The 16,646-nt window shown below is 41.9% G+C and overlaps 1 protein-coding gene across 1 annotated transcript in view; it reads left to right on the forward strand.

Annotated features, from left to right (window-relative positions):
- OBSCN (obscurin, cytoskeletal calmodulin and titin-interacting RhoGEF) overlaps window positions 1-16,646 on the forward strand; it is a 220,370-nt gene that overhangs the window by 89,755 nt on the left and 113,969 nt on the right. The window contains exons 50-57 of the mRNA XM_088150514.1: window positions 2,541-2,813; window positions 5,080-5,346; window positions 8,953-9,219; window positions 10,870-11,136; window positions 12,029-12,298; window positions 12,884-13,150; window positions 15,295-15,561; window positions 15,734-16,000. Coding sequence (XP_088006640.1) covers window positions 2,541-2,813; window positions 5,080-5,346; window positions 8,953-9,219; window positions 10,870-11,136; window positions 12,029-12,298; window positions 12,884-13,150; window positions 15,295-15,561; window positions 15,734-16,000 — 2,145 coding nt within the window. The remainder of the gene's footprint in view (window positions 1-2,540; window positions 2,814-5,079; window positions 5,347-8,952; window positions 9,220-10,869; window positions 11,137-12,028; window positions 12,299-12,883; window positions 13,151-15,294; window positions 15,562-15,733; window positions 16,001-16,646) is intronic.

Consider the following 16,646-nt stretch of genomic DNA (forward strand, 5'->3'; position numbering starts at 1 on the left):
ATATAGCAGCAGGTGCTCTGGAAGACACTCACTAGCAGTTTCTTCAGCTGTAATTCCAGAGAATGTATGCCAATTCTTGTAAAACCATTTCAGCTATTTTGGATACTTTTCAGGTACCTATGCTTCTCTGCACATGCTCAGAGACTTTCTTCTCCACTTTTAACTTGATGTTGGACCAAGACTTACTGTATGGAACAGTCCTATGAGGGGGTTCATTTTGGAAATGGTACAGACCAGCAACAGACAGACAGTTTTGTATAGCTGTCTTGCTGAAGGCCAACCCTGCTCCCCCTTTACCGTCAGTTACCTTTTATAATTGGAAAGGTGGTGTGCAATGTCCTTTAGGCTGACTTAATAACCCAGGGGAGAAAACGAAGGGAAGGAAGAGCTCATGTTGGCCAATGCAAGGCTTTCCTTCCACATTCCATATCCTTCTTCTTATAAGCAAGGATTTTGAAAATAGCAGCCCAAGATCAGCCTGAACAACAGATTGGAACATTTGGAGGTGAAAGAAAATGGGGTCACTGCTGTTGGAAGGGGAGCTGTATTCCAATATCTGCTGGGCTATATCTCTTGGTGCGTTTGCTTCAGTGACGTGTCTCTACCATGTTCTGAAGGCTGAGCTGGGACCATATGCTGGATATTTTTGCCAAAGTTCTTAGCCTTCTATTGATTATTCTACCAGCCTAGTAGCTGGGTTAACAAGACAAAATAGTTATGTCCATTTACTATAGAGAATAAATTATACCCTGGCTTAATATTAGGGCATCTCTGGTTGCAAGCTTTACAGAATGTCATCTGTGAGGATCCCTGGGTTGGGCCTTCTCAGGTACTGAAGCCCTTGTCTGGAACAGTGTTCCCCTGATATCAGCCAGACCCTGACTCTGCTAGTCTTTTATGAAGCCCTTAAAATTTGGGGGAGAGGAGGGGTTGTCTTAATCTCTCCCAGGTGGTGATAGTTCTATGATTGGTCCTTGAAGCTTGGGACATGATTTATTATAATGTTCTACTGTTCTATTGCTGTGCTTATGTTGCTATGTTTAGTTTTTAATCTTGTGACTGTTTTGGAAGTCACATAGAATCAGATGTGATCAGAGTAGCATATAAGTCTAATAAAATGAATGAATTATTCATTATAAACAATTCACAATAAATGAATATATATCATAGTAATATGATGGCCTGCTTCATGCAACATAGAAAAACAGGGAGCTCCACCACTCTGCCATTCTCTGTAGCTGCAGAGCATACTATCAAGTCCTTCAAGGCTGGCAAACTCAGGAAACAAGAACCACTTGGATTTTTGGAATAACCTTTTTGGGTAGTAGGGTAAAGTATCAGGATCTTGGAAACCTGCTTAAGCCATTTTCCAGATCAACTTATACCTAGCAAAATTAGGGCAGAGATATTCTGACTCTCTTTTTCATGTTCCCACCCCTATCTCCTGGATGATGGAATCTTTTTTGTAACAGTCCTCCTCTTACAACTATGTTCTAAGAGTCTGGTAGACATTCAAATATACATTCTCAATACTCTGTACCCCTGAAGTGTCTTTTTCCCAGTTCTTCCTCCCCCTCCCCTGCAATACATTGAGAGGAGACCTTCTTTTCTTTCCTTCCCTTCAGGAAAGTGAATCAGATTACCTTCCTGGTGAGAGATGGGGTTCATGTTCTGATGTCATGCAAGCTCCATCCCTTTTGTGCTTCCATGAGGGGAGGGATTTTTGGTATGATGCCACGCCTTCTGGATAACTAGTTTTTAAGGGACCCGTTTCATCCATTAGAAAACCTCCAGCCTTCCCCTTTCTGAGTGTGTCTGTAAGAGATACAGGGAGTCTGCGAAAGGAAAAGGAGTATTTCAAAACATGACAGATTAAGATCAGATGGATGTTTCAGTCTTATCTGTTAAAGTAGGGTTAGCTCTTCAGCTAAGCAATCAGGGAGGAAGAGGTTCAAACAATTCACAGAGACTCCGCCTTAATGAATTCCCTTATAAATGAGGGCTAGAGTTTTACTTCTTCAGTTTCCAAGATTCTGTATTCCATTTTTCCTAGCATGAAACTTGATTTATGAGATTTTTTTGAATCTTGCTTCCTTGGTTGTGCATTGCTGTTGGGGTTTGTCAATGTCTTTTGATATGACAAGTAAAGCCTGAAGCAGCTCTTGAGCCAACCTCCTATGACTTTAAAGATGTCCTTCAATATTGTCCTTATTCCTTCAAGTTGATCTCTGCAGCTGTAATGTCTAGGATATTATATAATGGAACATACAATACTCTAGTCCATGAATTCTGCACCTAAGGCCCAATTTTTCCTCTTCTGGAAACTGCAGAATATGTGCTGGTAAGGGACTAACTGGGACCAAACCACAGCTGATTTCCAGTAGTGATTGTTGTTGTTGTTTAGTCGTTAAGTCGTGTCCGACTCTTCGTGACCCCATGAACCATATTGCGCCAGTAGTGATAGATCATAGTAAAAAAAAAAAGGGGGGGTTAGTGGCCTATGTTCTTGCTGTTACTGATGGATCTTTCGGCCCTTGTAGAATTGGATATCACCATCATCCGGGAGCTGAAAAATGTTGAGGTATTTGAAGAGGAAGATGTAACCTTTGAGTGCAAAGTCTCCCATGACAATGCAAGGGACGTGGAGTGGAAATTGCAGGATTTGCCTCTTCAGAGCAATGAGGTGAACGAGATCTCGGTTGAGAAAGGCAGGGTCCACAAGTTGATGCTACGGAAGGTCACCCAGCAGGATTCTGGCATGATCACCTTCAGGGTGGGACCATATACCTCCACAGCACAGCTCAAAGTGAAGGGTATGAGAACTCTATCTTTATCAAGAGTTGTGATAACAAATGATTAAGCATCTCAGTTCTGTTTATTGGTTATGCACAAGGGGATAACATAAGAATGTTAGGCAGGTAAAGAAAATACAACCTGAGCTGAACTGTGGTCACAATCTATAGCACCTGTATTGCAGGCAGGGCATCTGCAGCAAGCCAAGATTTCATCCAAGTAATAAAATGTGGGTCATGATGTCCTAACTCTGCCTCCTACATACTCCTCTGCAACATCATTATGCAAATGCAAAATAGGTGGAGTTTTCACCATGACAGCCTGATGTAGATTTCATCATTTACCCTATCCCATGGATGCCCATGGTTGCAGTTAACTTAGAACTGTCAGCTCCCTTCCTCAAATTCTCGTAACAATCCAGCCAGTGTTACCAATGGCTTTGCTGCTTCTGGAATTATGAGAGTTAAAGTCCAACATGCTGGGTATTGTAAGGTTGAGGAAAGCTTGTTGACATGGGTCACAGATCTCCCTGATTCCAGATATTGATTTGAGGTGCTTTTCTGGATGCCCAAAGCAGGGTGAACATCTGTGAAGTTCTTAACTTCTGCCTGCTGAGAACAAGGAGAGAAAATAACTTCTGCTGGCTTGAACTGCTGTAGGGTTTGCAGTGAAAAAAATGCCCTTGCCTCATTATACAAAACATAGGTATAAGAAAACAAAATCCTATTAGCTTGGCACTTTGTCCACCAGATCCTCCTGTGCTGAAGAGAAGAGGTACATTGACAACATTCTTGTTTTTTTCTCTCCTCCTTCTTTTACTTTGTTGAGGGACAAAGTAAAAGCCATCAAGGTAATATTTCCATTAAAGGATCTGAAATGTAGCTGTTGGGAGGAAGGATAGCAAGAATTCTTTTTAATGGGGAAATAAAAACAAAACAAAACACACAACGCTGAATTTCACACTAGGCTCAACTGCAATGCAACTCTATCTATCTATCTATCTATCTATCTATCTATCTATCTATCTATCTATCTATCTATCTATCTATCTATCTATCTATCAAATTTGTATGCCGCCCACCTCTCCCAACGGGTGACTCTAGGCAGCATACAAATTTAATAATAAATAAATTTAATTAAAAAATACAAAAAGGTAGAAATAAATCAGTGTGGTTGTCCAACACTGGTGATGTAGAAGCACAAAGGTCCAGATTTTTCAAACTGGTATAGAAGCTTCATGTTTAAATGCCTTTCCTGTCATGGAGGTCCAGAGGACAGGGGGTAGGTGATGAAACCTGCATTTGAATATTGTGGTGCAATCTCCATTCCTTGCATAGTTGCATGTTACATTGTGATGCAAGTATGAAAGGGGGGAGCACATGTTGCGTGCCTCAATGCATGTTTTGTCATTTTGGTGTGGAGGACTCTGCTTCCCGTGTGCAGGTTATGTGTTCCATAACTGAACTATAGTGCCTCTCCATTAAATTGATCATTTACCCTTCATTCAGATTTTTTTGTATTTCTGCATTCTATCAACTATGGAAGTTTCCATTGGATAGATTGAGATTTATCTCAAAAAATTAGGTCTGGAAGCTTCTCAGACAATATTGCTGTCCTGTTAATATGATGAAAAAGGAAGTTTACTAGTAGTTTTGTAAACATCACTCATTCCAATATTTACTATCATATATTGTGAAAGATGTTCCCATCTGCAAATTAAAATCTATATTATTAATAAATAATTACTTTTTATGCAATGAAAGCTCCTGAAGCTCCTGGCTGAATTTAGAGAAAAGCATTCCATTTACGTATTGCTAGAGGAAGCATTTGTTTCTCTAAGATTGATTATATATATATATATGTGTGTGTGTGTGTGTGTGTGTGTGTGTGAGGATGGGTTGTAAAAAGAGTGTAGGCAACTGGAAATTGTGTACCTTCCCCTTTATTTCTAAAGGACCTCAGTGTCCAGATGAGGAAGAGATTGTTTAAAAAGTCCTGCGATATCCATCTAACTAGGGTTTCCAATCCAGGTTTAAAAAAGGGACGTTTGTTCAGACTCACAGGATTCCTTGGACATTGTAGCTTTTGTGTGTGTGTGTGTATATATGACCCTGCATTCTTAATTTAATTTTTGAAATTCACATATATATAAAATCTAAGCTGGCCTCCAAAAAATTATTTATTATTTCAATTCAAATCCTGTTTATGTGAGAAGATTGCAAATGGGCTCTATTTTTTTTTTTTTTTGCCAGTTCTTGCAGATTTTCTTTTTCTTTACATTTCCAGCACCACTTCCTGTCTTTAAACAAGAGCTAACTAACATAGAATTGCAAGAAGGTAACACGGCTTTCCTAAAATGTGAACTCTCTCAGCCCAACGTCTCAGTGATATGGAAAAAAGGCTCTGAAATCATTGCTCCAAGCTCCAAGTATGAAATCAGCCAGGAGGGAACAATCCACATTTTAAAGATTTATCATGTAAATCCAATGGATTCTGGAAAATATATCTGTGACATTGGTCACCAGAAAAGCACGGCAACTCTATCAGTGGAAGGTAAAAGGTTTATTGAACAAGGAGGGTCTGAACTTCTCTTTAGTTTTGATCCTTTCAAGTGTTTGCCTTAATGATCTTTCATTCTAAATTACAAAGCCACTCCTATTTTCTATTAATTATTCTTTTGACTTTTAGCTTTTCTCAGTCCATGGGTGTCTGCGGGATATTGCTGCTGTCTTCAGAACAGTGAAAGCAGCACTATGCGGTTGAGCCATGAACTTTGCTTCATCATACATGTGTGCAATGTCATGCATGTGTACAGAAGGGGTGGGCCTTGTGCTGCAATGATATGATGCTCCTTTTATCATTCTACCCCCTCCCTTTGTACCTTCCAATGGACACCACTCCCTCAACTCTTATGCAAACAAAAACTGTTTCATGATTTCCCTAAGATCTTCAGCTGTGTGAGCTTTCATCTCTCACCCACTCAGGATGTACCTCCTGGCCCCATTAGCAAGTGGCAGTCGTGGCCAGGAGGACCTTTGCCCACCTTCGTGTGGTACACCAGTTACACCCGTTCTTGGATCAGGAGGGTCTCCGGTCAGTCACTCACACCCTGGTCATCTCTTGGCTAGACTATTGCAATGCGTTCTACATGGGGCTACCCTTGAAGAGTATCTGGAAGCTACCGCTGGTTTAAAATGCAGCTGCATGGCTGATATGAGGTGCCCCTAGGATGGCACATGTAACACCTTTGTTGCGGGAGCTGCATTGGGTGCCAGTTTGCTTCTGGGTCCAATTCAAAGTGTTGGTTCTCACCTTTAAAGACCTACGTGGCATGGGGCCAGGCTACCTGAGGGACCGTCTCATCCCCTTCACATCAATTCGTCCCACCCGGCCAGGCAGAGAGGGCATGTTACAGGCCCCATCAGTGAGAGAGTGTTGGCTGACAGGGCCCAGGAGGAGAGCCTTCTCTGCTGTTGCCCCCACCCTTTGAAATATTCTCCCCCCAGAGGTGCGGCAAGCCCCTACCCTCCTGGCTTTCCGAAAAGATTTAAAGACCTGGCTCTGCCAATGTGCATGGGGTGATATGGGCTCTAACTGTATTTGGGGGTGGTTAGGGCCCTGATGGTGCTCTGTTGAATTATCTGCCAAGTCTCCATCTTTCTTGGAATTTATTTATTTATTATTGCATTTTAATGAATTTTACTTTTGTTGTAAACCGCCCAGAGTTGTTCAACGAGATGGGTGGTGACAAATTTGATAAATAAACAACAGCAACAACTATGGGACTTTAAATCCAACTCATATAGACCAGAGATGTTTCATGCTGGAGAAGACAGTGTCAGAGTATATGGTAACTGGTACTGCTACCAAGCTGATAGATACAGCTGTGGAAGGAAGTAGCAGAACATGACAGAAGCCACCCCTGTCCAAGCAATTGAGTAGACTTGGAGCCACATCTACTTGATCCTGTTGCAAGGCCTTAATCACTTCACCACACTAGGTTCTATTGAGGCAAAGATGCTGGAGGGAATATGCTGAAAAAAACAGTGACTTTTTTTTTTTTACCACCTGCACCAGGAAAGGCAATCTCTGAGTCTTGCACTGACCTGGTTAAGGATGATGCGTGATCAAGAACTGTCACAAAAGTGACAGGTTAACTAGCTTTTCTGCTTCACAACCAGAGGCATCTGCAGAATTGGAGGATCTTGGAGGAACAAAATGAGCATTATGTGCCTACAGGATCATGACATACAGTGGGGCAAAAAAGTATTTAGTCAGCCACCAATTGTGCAAGTTCTCCCACTTAAAAAGATGAGAGAGGCCTGTAATTTTCATCATAGGTATACCTCAACTATGAGACACAAAATGGGGGAAAAAATCCAGAAAATCACATTGTCTGATTTTTAAAGAATTTATTTGCAAATCATGGTGGAAAATAAGTATTTGGTCAATATCAAAAGTTCATCTCAATACTTTATTATATATCCTTTGTTGGCAATGACAGAGGTCAAACGTTTTCTGTAAGTCTTCACAAGGTTTTCACACACTGTTGCTGGTATTTTGGCCCATTCCTCCATGCAGATCTCCTCTAGAACAGTGATGTTTTGGGGCTGTCGCTGGGCAACACGGACTTTCAACTCCCTCCAAAGGTTTTCCATGGGGTTGAGATCTGGAGACTGGCTAGGCCACTCCAGGACCTTGAAATGCTTCTTACGAAGCCACTCCTTCGTTGCCCGGGCGGTGTGTTTGGGATCATTGTCATGCTGAAAGACCCAGCCACGTTTCATCTTCAATGCCCTTGCTGATGGAAGGAGGTGTTCACTCAAAATCTCACCATACATGGCCCCATTCATTCTTTCCTTTACACGGATCAGTCGTCCTGGTCCCTTTGCAGAAAAGCATGATGTTTCCACCCCCATGCTTCACAGTAGGTATGGTGTTCTTTGGATGCAACTCAGCATTCTCTCTCCTCCAAACACGACGAGTTGAGTTTAGACCAAACCGTTCTACTTTGGTTTCATCTGACCATATGACATTCTCCCAATCCTCTTCTGGATCATCCAAATGCTCTCTAGCAAACTTCAGACAGGCCCGGACATGTACTGGTTTAAGCAGGGGGACATGCCTGGCACTGCAGGATTTGAGTCCCTGGCGGCGTAGTGTGTTACTGATGGTAGCCTTTGTTACTTTGGTCCCAGCTCTCTGCAGGTCATTCACTAGGTCCCCCCATGTGGTTCTGGGATTTTTGCTCACCGTTCTTGTGATCATTTTGACCCCACGGGGTGAGATCTTGCGTGGAGCCCCAGATCGAGGGAGATTATCAGTGGTCTTCTATGTCTTCCATTGTCTAATTATTGCTCCCACAGTTGATGTCTTCACAACAAGCTGCTTGCCTATTGCAGATTCAGTCTTCCCAGCCTAGTGCAGGTCTACAATTTTGTTTCTGGTGTCCTTCGACAGCTCTTTGGTCTTGGCCATAGTGGAGTTTGGAGTGTGAATGTTTGAGGTTGTGGACAGGGGTCTTTTATACTGATAACAAGGTCAAACAGGTGCCATTACTACAGGTAACAAGTGGAGGACAGAGGAGCCTCTTAAAGAAGTAGTTACAGGTCTGTGAGAGCCAGACATCTTGCTTGTTTGTAGGTGACCAAATACTTATTTTCCACCATGATTTGCAAATAAATTCTTTAAAAATCAGACAATGTGATTTTCTGGATTTTTCCCCCCATTTTGTGTCTCATAGTTGAGGTATACCTATGATGAAAATTACAGGCCTCTCTCATCTTTTTAAGTGGGAGAACTTGCACAATTGGTGGCTGACTAAATACTTTTTTGACCCACTGTACATGCAAAAGACCTGGACTTGCATCGTGATGGTGCAATGCTCCTTTTCTCTTTTGTCACCCCTTCTCCCTCCCCGCTATAGAGAGCCAAATCATTTGGGGACTTCAGCATTTTCCTTAGTTGTTGCTCCTAGTTTCTTCATAGTTGGTGATCGATATTCACCTTTCTTGCTTTCCAACATAGTCGTAGTTAGACTTGTGAGTGATTGGCCCTCCTGTTTCTTCTCCTCCATAACAAGTATTACAAAAGCATGAATGCAGTAGCCAGTCCTTACGCTCACCCCTCTCTCTTCTTTTCCCGGTGTGGCCCTCTCAGTCCTTCCAGCCCTTTTTGAAGTCCAGCTGGAGAACCAGGAAGTCAGTGAAGGGGAGACAATCACTCTTGCCACAGTGCTCACTAAACCCAACGTGCCTGTCCAGTGGACAAAAGACTCTACCAAACTGCGGCCAAGTCACAAGTATGAGATGAGGCAAAAGGCATCCTCTGCTGAGTTGGTCATCCATGATGCCCAGCTGGAAGATTCCGGCAATTATACCTGTGACACTGGGGATCAGCAAACCACAGCATCTGTGCTTGTCAAAGGTCAGTGGGGGAGTCAATTTTGCTCAACCTGGCTTTGTGAGAAAAATAATTATCAGTTACGTATCACCCAGTCCGAGAAGGTGTGTTACACCAGGAACTGTGGGATTCTAGACTTCAATCCAGGAGCTCATCCTCGCAGCCCCCTAATCGTGCTATGAGTATGGCTCCATAACCTTTTTTTAACCCCCATATACTCATTGCATTTTATTTACTTACCTAGATTTTTTTAAAAAAATGCCTGGCTCCTTACGACTCTGGGTGATGTACATAACAAAACAAACAAACAAACAAACCCCAGAAGAATTAAAGCTGGACCCATAAAACATGTCCCATCACAGAGCTGGAGCAGGTTCATGTCCTTCTTAGCTGATCCAGTTTTACAGTGGTATTTTCCCTCTTGTCGCAACGTAACATTGGCCTTGGGTGCAAAGTGTCCTGTTTTACTGACTGTTTGGCTGCTGATATGGTCAGGGATGGAAATGGCCTATTTCCTATTGGTTGCTTCAGGCATACTGTACCTCCCACCCTTCAGTCCCTGGGCACTGTCCTCCATTGGCCATTTCTCAAGTGCTTGCCTCTTCTTACAGGGGCTTCATAAAAACATGGGTTTACCACTCTTTTGAAATAACACTATGGAAGTTTTTTAAACATGAGTATAGCACTAAAGAGTACTAAACCTGTTTTTAGAAAACAGGATTGCCTCTCATTCTAGTTCTGTACTGTGCAGAAAATAAATTTCCTTGTATGCTCCCATCCCATCCAAGGGCTAACAAAGTCTGACCCTTTTTATCTTTTCCAAGATCAGCCAAGGCCAGTTAAATGCTGCCCCAGTTGTGGAAGTATACTACCCCAAAAGTTGCCTGAAGGCCCATACAATTTTATTTTCATTTTACTTCATCCTGTATGAATACATTGTTCTTTTCTGTTTGTTGAGATGTGCCAGAAAATGGGGGGAAACCCCTCATTATTTTAGATGAGTCTCAACATTAAAAGCCCCAAATCAGAGGCGCTACCAGAGTCAATCCGGGTCAAAACAACTTCCTAGAAGAAGAGAGACACGCTCTTATTTCCATGGAGCTGCCAAGAAAATTTGGACGGAAGTGTCCAGGGAGTCATCAGAAACAGAATTTGACTTGAAAGAGACTTTATATGACTTCCAAGCCCAGTTTAGGTAGCAGCACTTAGCTGATTTTGACTGATCTTGCAAAAAGCTAAACAGGGATGGTTATTACTTGGATGGGAGACCACAAGGAAATCAAAATTCCATAAGGCTAGGCTGGAAAATAGAACAAAATCCCAAAGAAAGCAACAACAAACCACTTCCATATCATTGCTAGGAAAACTACATGGGTGTGTCCATAAAGTCATCAAGAGCTGAGTTCAACTTTACAAAGACTGCATCTTGATGTACATTAGGAGATGGTCCTACCCGAGTAGCTATTTTGGCCCCAGCACCGCAGAAGGAAATGCTTGCACACATTTTCATGCAGTTCAAGCTGGATTTGCTGGAATCTTTACTTTTAAATGTTTATCAACTGATCAAGCTGAAGTGAACCTCAAGGGTAGGGGGTAGATCTCACCTGCAGTCATACCAGAATGTTTATTCAGTATATATTTATTTTCTCTCCTCTTTGATTTCTCTCATTTCAGCTTTGCCAGTACTTTTCATCAAGCTGCTTGAAAATCAGGAGGCGGAAGAGGGCAACACTGTCACCTTGAGCTGTGAAACCTCTAGAAGGGATGCCACTGTGCAGTGGAAAAAGCAAGGATCACTGCTACATTCTGGAGACAAGTACAAATTGAAGCAAGTGGGTGCTGTGGCAGAACTGACTATTTGCAAGCTAAATTCTGAAGATGCTGGGGACTACACCTGTGAAACCGTGGACCACAAGACCACTGCTTCTCTGCTGGTGAAAGGCGAGACTTGGGGTTGTCTCTTGGGGGAGACTGGCACCTTGGGGGAGACTGGGATGTTTTTTCAAGTTCTCAGCCTATCCTACAGCCCTTGCAATCTCTAGAAGTCTCTCATCTAAGTCTCACCAGATCTGACCCTGTAGAGCCTTCAAGTCCAGACAAAGTTAACCAGTGTCATTGCCTGCTACAATTCCAAAAGTTTACTACTCTTTGCAAAGGGAAGCAGGTACCCAGGAATTGGCTCTTAAGCCAGGCAGGGTTTCTGCATGCTGGCTTTGCAGTTCTCCCTGATAGCTGGAGAAACTGGGGTTTTCTGATGGGTTTGCTTCACTGTGATGGAGTTCTTCAGCTAAATTTGCTTATGTGTTTTGAGCAGGAGCCTGAAAGGTTTTCTTCTCCGTCTTTCTGTTATAGATTCCTCCAAGAAAAGTCATCTGCACTCAGGGGTATCTTTGTGTGTGGGGTGCATGTGTGTGTGCATATGTGAAAAAGCATCAAGGTGGTAGCTGTGACTGCACAATTGAAACCCCATCTTTTTTTTACACGAGTAAAGAAGAACAGTCCTACATTACACAGTCATGGCTGCCACCTTTTGAGCCCCCTGCAGACATCCCTGTCTCCACTGCTAGAAAGACTTCACCCTTTCTGCAGATTTTTATTTAACGGAATAGTTTCTTTGAGCCAAGAATGTGAATTCTTTAAGCCAAATTAATCATCATCGGGCAAACTGATAATTCACAGGTTTCCTTTGCAACAGATGAATATTGGCCAGAATTAATAGCTGCTGTTATAGTGAAAGACTTGGAGAGTAAATGGGTGTTTGGATAAACCAAGTAGTGGGATGTAAATTCACAAATAAATACAAGAAATAAAAAGTTTTCTCTTTCAATTGCAGAAGCACCGGCCACCATAGAAGAAGCATTGAAAGATCTCACCCTTCCTGAAGGAAAGGATGCTGTGTTTCACTGTGTAGTTTCTCGGGAGAAAGCAAAAGATGTGCAGTGGAGTTTGGCAGGTGTGCCTCTCCAATCCAATGAAATGAACGATATTGGAGTTCAAGGGAAATCTCACACTCTCGTTCTCCGAAAAGTCACCCTTGAAGACTCTGGCACCATCAGTTTCCAAGTTGGTCAGAATTCAACTGAGGCTCAATTGTTGGTGCAAGGTAAGTCAGTCAACCCTTTCGGAATGGACCTTGATCTTCCACAGGAACATCCATGGGAGGGCAGGGGTCAAAAAAATCAAGATGGGGTTTGCAACCACAAGATTGAAGATCTGCCCCTTTTTTACATATATCACTGGTCTTCAATCATGCAGTCACAGCTACCATCTTGACTTTTTTAACACCTCTCCCCAGATGCTCTTCCATGTTAAAAAGCAACGTCCTGCGTTTGCATTTTAAAAAGCAACTTCATCTAAATGTGCCTTTTTTGTGAACTGATCCTCTGGAGAGCAAATTTTGTTTCTGAGCATACAAGTTATTTCACTGAGACTTCAAGTGATTTTGGCTCTTCTCCAAGTATTCTGTGTTCTACAAACCTCTAATAATTCATTCAAAAGAATTCATATTTATTAAGAAAACAAAATAATCTGTCCAGATCACTAACCTTATTCTATGTATGTGATTTGGGAGCGCTTTAAAGAATGGGTACATCCATGAAATCAGCAGAAGTCAAGTTTGACTCAAAAGAGAATTATTTTTTAACAGTGCTCTATCTGCTCAACAGAAGTCTCTTTTCCCTCTCTGTAGCTGCACCAATAATTTTCCTAAAAGAGCTGGAGAATGTAGAAGTAGCTGAAGATGGCATGGCAACCTTCCACTGTGAGCTTTCCAAACCTGGTATCCCAGTGGAGTGGAGAAAGGGATCATCCATAATCCAGCCCAGCCAGAAGTTTGAAGTCAAGGTAGAAGGCATTGTCTACATTTTGATCATCCATGATGTAATCCCTGAAGACTCAGGAGAATATAGCTGTAGTGCAGCTGACAAGAAAACCACCGCCAGGCTTAAAGTTAAAGGTGAGTGCTTATTGAAGGTACAGTAACAATTGGAGAACTGTTGGGAGAAATCTTCATCTCATCTCCTGCCACACTTATTCTAGATTCTCTCTCTCTCTTCATTTGTCCATATGACTTTCAGAGACTTTCTAGATTAGCTTTCTCCATTTTTTCTAATGTTTTACAATTTTGTTTAATATTTCAAGGTTTAAGCTAATATCTTGCTTGATGATATCTATCCAGCGTGTTTTTGCTTGGCCTTGATTTCTAGCTCCTCCAACCATTCTTGACTTTTTAAAAATTATATATTTTGTCTTTAAAAGAATATATAATATAATAGAAATATAGGATAATAGTTGCATTATAGGATATAATACTATAATATTCTATAATATTACATAATGCTTATTTATTTCTTTTATTCAATTTGTACATCACTTGACTCTCAACAAATCTATAATGTTATATAAATCCTATAGAATATTGGATAATACAAAAACAAGTACAAATTTAAAAGAAATGAGAGAATAGATAATACCAATGAAGAACCAAATACAGTGGTACCTCGGGTTACGAATGCCTCTGTTAACGAATTTTTCGGGTTATGACCAGCTCCGGCCCCAAAAATTTGCCTCGGGTTGCGACCAATTCGAGATGCGATCAGAGTCATGGAACGGATTAAGTTCGTAACCCGAGGTACCACTGAATAGGTAATGAAATATGGGTGGATAGCCAACAAATCTGAAATATCATATAACTAATATATTCTAATATATTGTTAAAAGCTTATAATACTATAAGGGATTTGATGCCCACTTTCTAATAATAAGATGACCCTACAGGTAGTCCTTGCTTAGCACCTGCCTTGTACAGCAACCATTTGCAGTTACAACAGTGATGAAAAAGTAACTTTGTGTGATGGAATGGAATTATGAAGGCCAGAATCAGGGAGGAAAACATGCTCTTTTGTCTCCTGAGGAGCGAGGGAGAGATAAGAGGATGAGGCTGGCACCTCCCTGAGGAATTCACTATGTTGTGACTAGCGTTACTTGGGAACTAGGGTTTCAGTCTGGGAAGATTCTTGCTAGAGGTTGTAGCTAATAACATTGCTGGACTGATTTTACATGGTCTCCTGGAGTTCCTTGGGTTAAGCCTGACACTTTGCGACCAATCCTCGCATTTATGACCTTCGCAGGTCTGTAAAACAAAGGAAGCTGAAGTAAGATCATAAGCACAGTCACAGTTTCATTTAGTGACCACTTTGCTTAAAGACCAAGTTGCTGGTCCCAATTGTGGGCCTTAAACAAGGAATACCTGTATTAAACTTTATAGGTAGTTGGTTAACACAATTCAGATCATTAAAAAAAAGAGAGAGAGGAACTATAGGTGAAAGAAAATATAAGTGATTAAGACAATACTGTAGATCAGTGTTTCTCAACCTTGGTGGCTTTAAAATGTGTAGACATCAGCCCCCAGAATTCCCCAGCCATATGCCAAGTTGAGCAACACTGCTGTAGGTTATATGTCAAGTTAAAATATAACTCTAAAACTCGAATTTTGGGGCTGGCACATCTCCATGTATAAAATTTTAATTTAAAAATGGTTCCCAATTAAAAAGCCTGCATTGGTATTACTATTTAAATACAAATTTATTTTAGACATCAAAGCATGCTTCTACAACTTAATTAGCCATTCTTCCAAAGAAGGGAAACAAGAATCTTTTCCAATACATCTAGAATCCTTGCAGCTGTTAACATATACAACACAATAAAAAAGTATATTTTGAAGGAATAGAAGTGAAATTTAATAAAAATATCTCAGGATGGAATGCATAATTGATTTTTCTAAGGAAATTTATGATATGACCAAAATAAGGCAGCCTCGAGCATCTTAGCTTCCACTGATGTTCCTGACTTGACATGATTTAAAATCCCCTCATCATTTTTGCTGTCCAAGATATGTGCAGTACCTATCTCCAAACCCATAATTCAAAGGAGTCCAGTTTTCTTCTATCTCCCCTTTTTATTGTCCAAACTTTCACAAGTATAGGTAGTCATAGGAAAAACAATAACTTGGAGTATTCTGCATTTAGTAAGAATAAGATGGTGGGCTATAACTGTCCTTTCATCAACAAGGTCCCTTTTAGCACATGCCTCATCTTTCAGCTCTCCCTGTGCTCTTCAGACGGGATCTGCAAAACAAGGAGGTTGAAGTAGGAAACACGGCGTCTTTGTGCTGCGAGTTGTCCAAGCCCATGGCTCCTGTGGTGTGGAAGAAAGGGAGCGTGAAGCTTCAGTCTAGTGAGAAATATGAGATCAGACAAGAAGGGAACTTTGTGGAGCTTCTCATTTATGACCTGGAAGTTCAGGATGAGGGGGACTATACCTGTGATTCAGGAGACCAGCAGACAACAGCTACAGTGAAGGTCAAAGGTAGGGAAAGCTGGGCGAGTTCCAGTGTCGTCTTTATGCTTTTCCTTGGGATGGGCAAAGTATTTCATTTAATGACTCCCCCACCCCAAGCGCAGCTCCATTTGCAGTTATAGTTCAAGGCCTGCAAAGGGCGCTGGGTGCATCCCAACACTGTTTCATTTCTGCCTGGTAGTGTTGCCTGTACTCTTTGAAGAAGAGTTGCAAAACGTGGAGTCAGAAACTGGGGGGAAGGCTGTCTTGCGTGGCAAGATCTCGAGTCCTGATGCTCCTATTGAGTGGCGGAAAGGGTCCCACGTTCTGCAGCCCAGCACCAAGTATGAGATGAAGCAGAGAGGCACCACGGTTGAGCTGATCATCCATGATGTGGAACCTGAGGATTGCGGTTCCTACACTTGCAGTACTGGGGATGAGCTGTCCACAGGATCCGTTTATGTACAAGGTGCGTTCCTTACTCTTCTTTCATCTGTATTTTGTAAACCCTGCAGCCAAATGATTTGACATTGTCAACCTCACGGGGTGGAATCATCAATCTCTGGATGGCTTGGTCCTCATGCATCTTAAATAGAGCTGCCATTTCTGGACTGCAATGCTCAGCCAGCCGTAAGATTACATCAGAGCATTAAAGTTTTCTGTATGTTTTTGGTGCCATCTAGCAGTTCCCCTTTAGATAACCTGAGTTGCAGCCCAGATGTGGTACTTTTACTTTAAGGCAACCTCACCATCTCTAAAGCAGCAGCTTTCAAATACATAACAGCATTGGTGGAATGCAGAAGATGTCGACCATACAAATTTACAGTCTGGAAACCAGTTTTCTGTGGTGCACAAGAGATTAAGGACAACCCAGCTGGGTGGGCATGCTGCTCATTGGAATGGTATAGCATCTGGTTGAAGCTCCTGGACAAGAGCAAGGGAGCAATAGAATTGGAAGGGGGCATTTCATGGAGTCAGAGGATTGGAAGGGGTCTTGGACATCTTCCAGTCTAGCCCCTTGCCCACTGTGGGAATTCTCAGATCATCCGAGAGAAATGTCTATCCAACGTTTGCTTGAAAAGTGATGGAGTCTCGCAACTCTAGGAGACAGGCTG

The sequence above is a fragment of the Python bivittatus genome, unplaced genomic scaffold (genome assembly GCF_059951505.1).
Source record: "Python bivittatus isolate LINGU-HERP-01145 unplaced genomic scaffold, Pbiv_v1 ctg000610_np1212, whole genome shotgun sequence".
NCBI lineage: Eukaryota > Metazoa > Chordata > Lepidosauria > Squamata > Pythonidae > Python > Python bivittatus.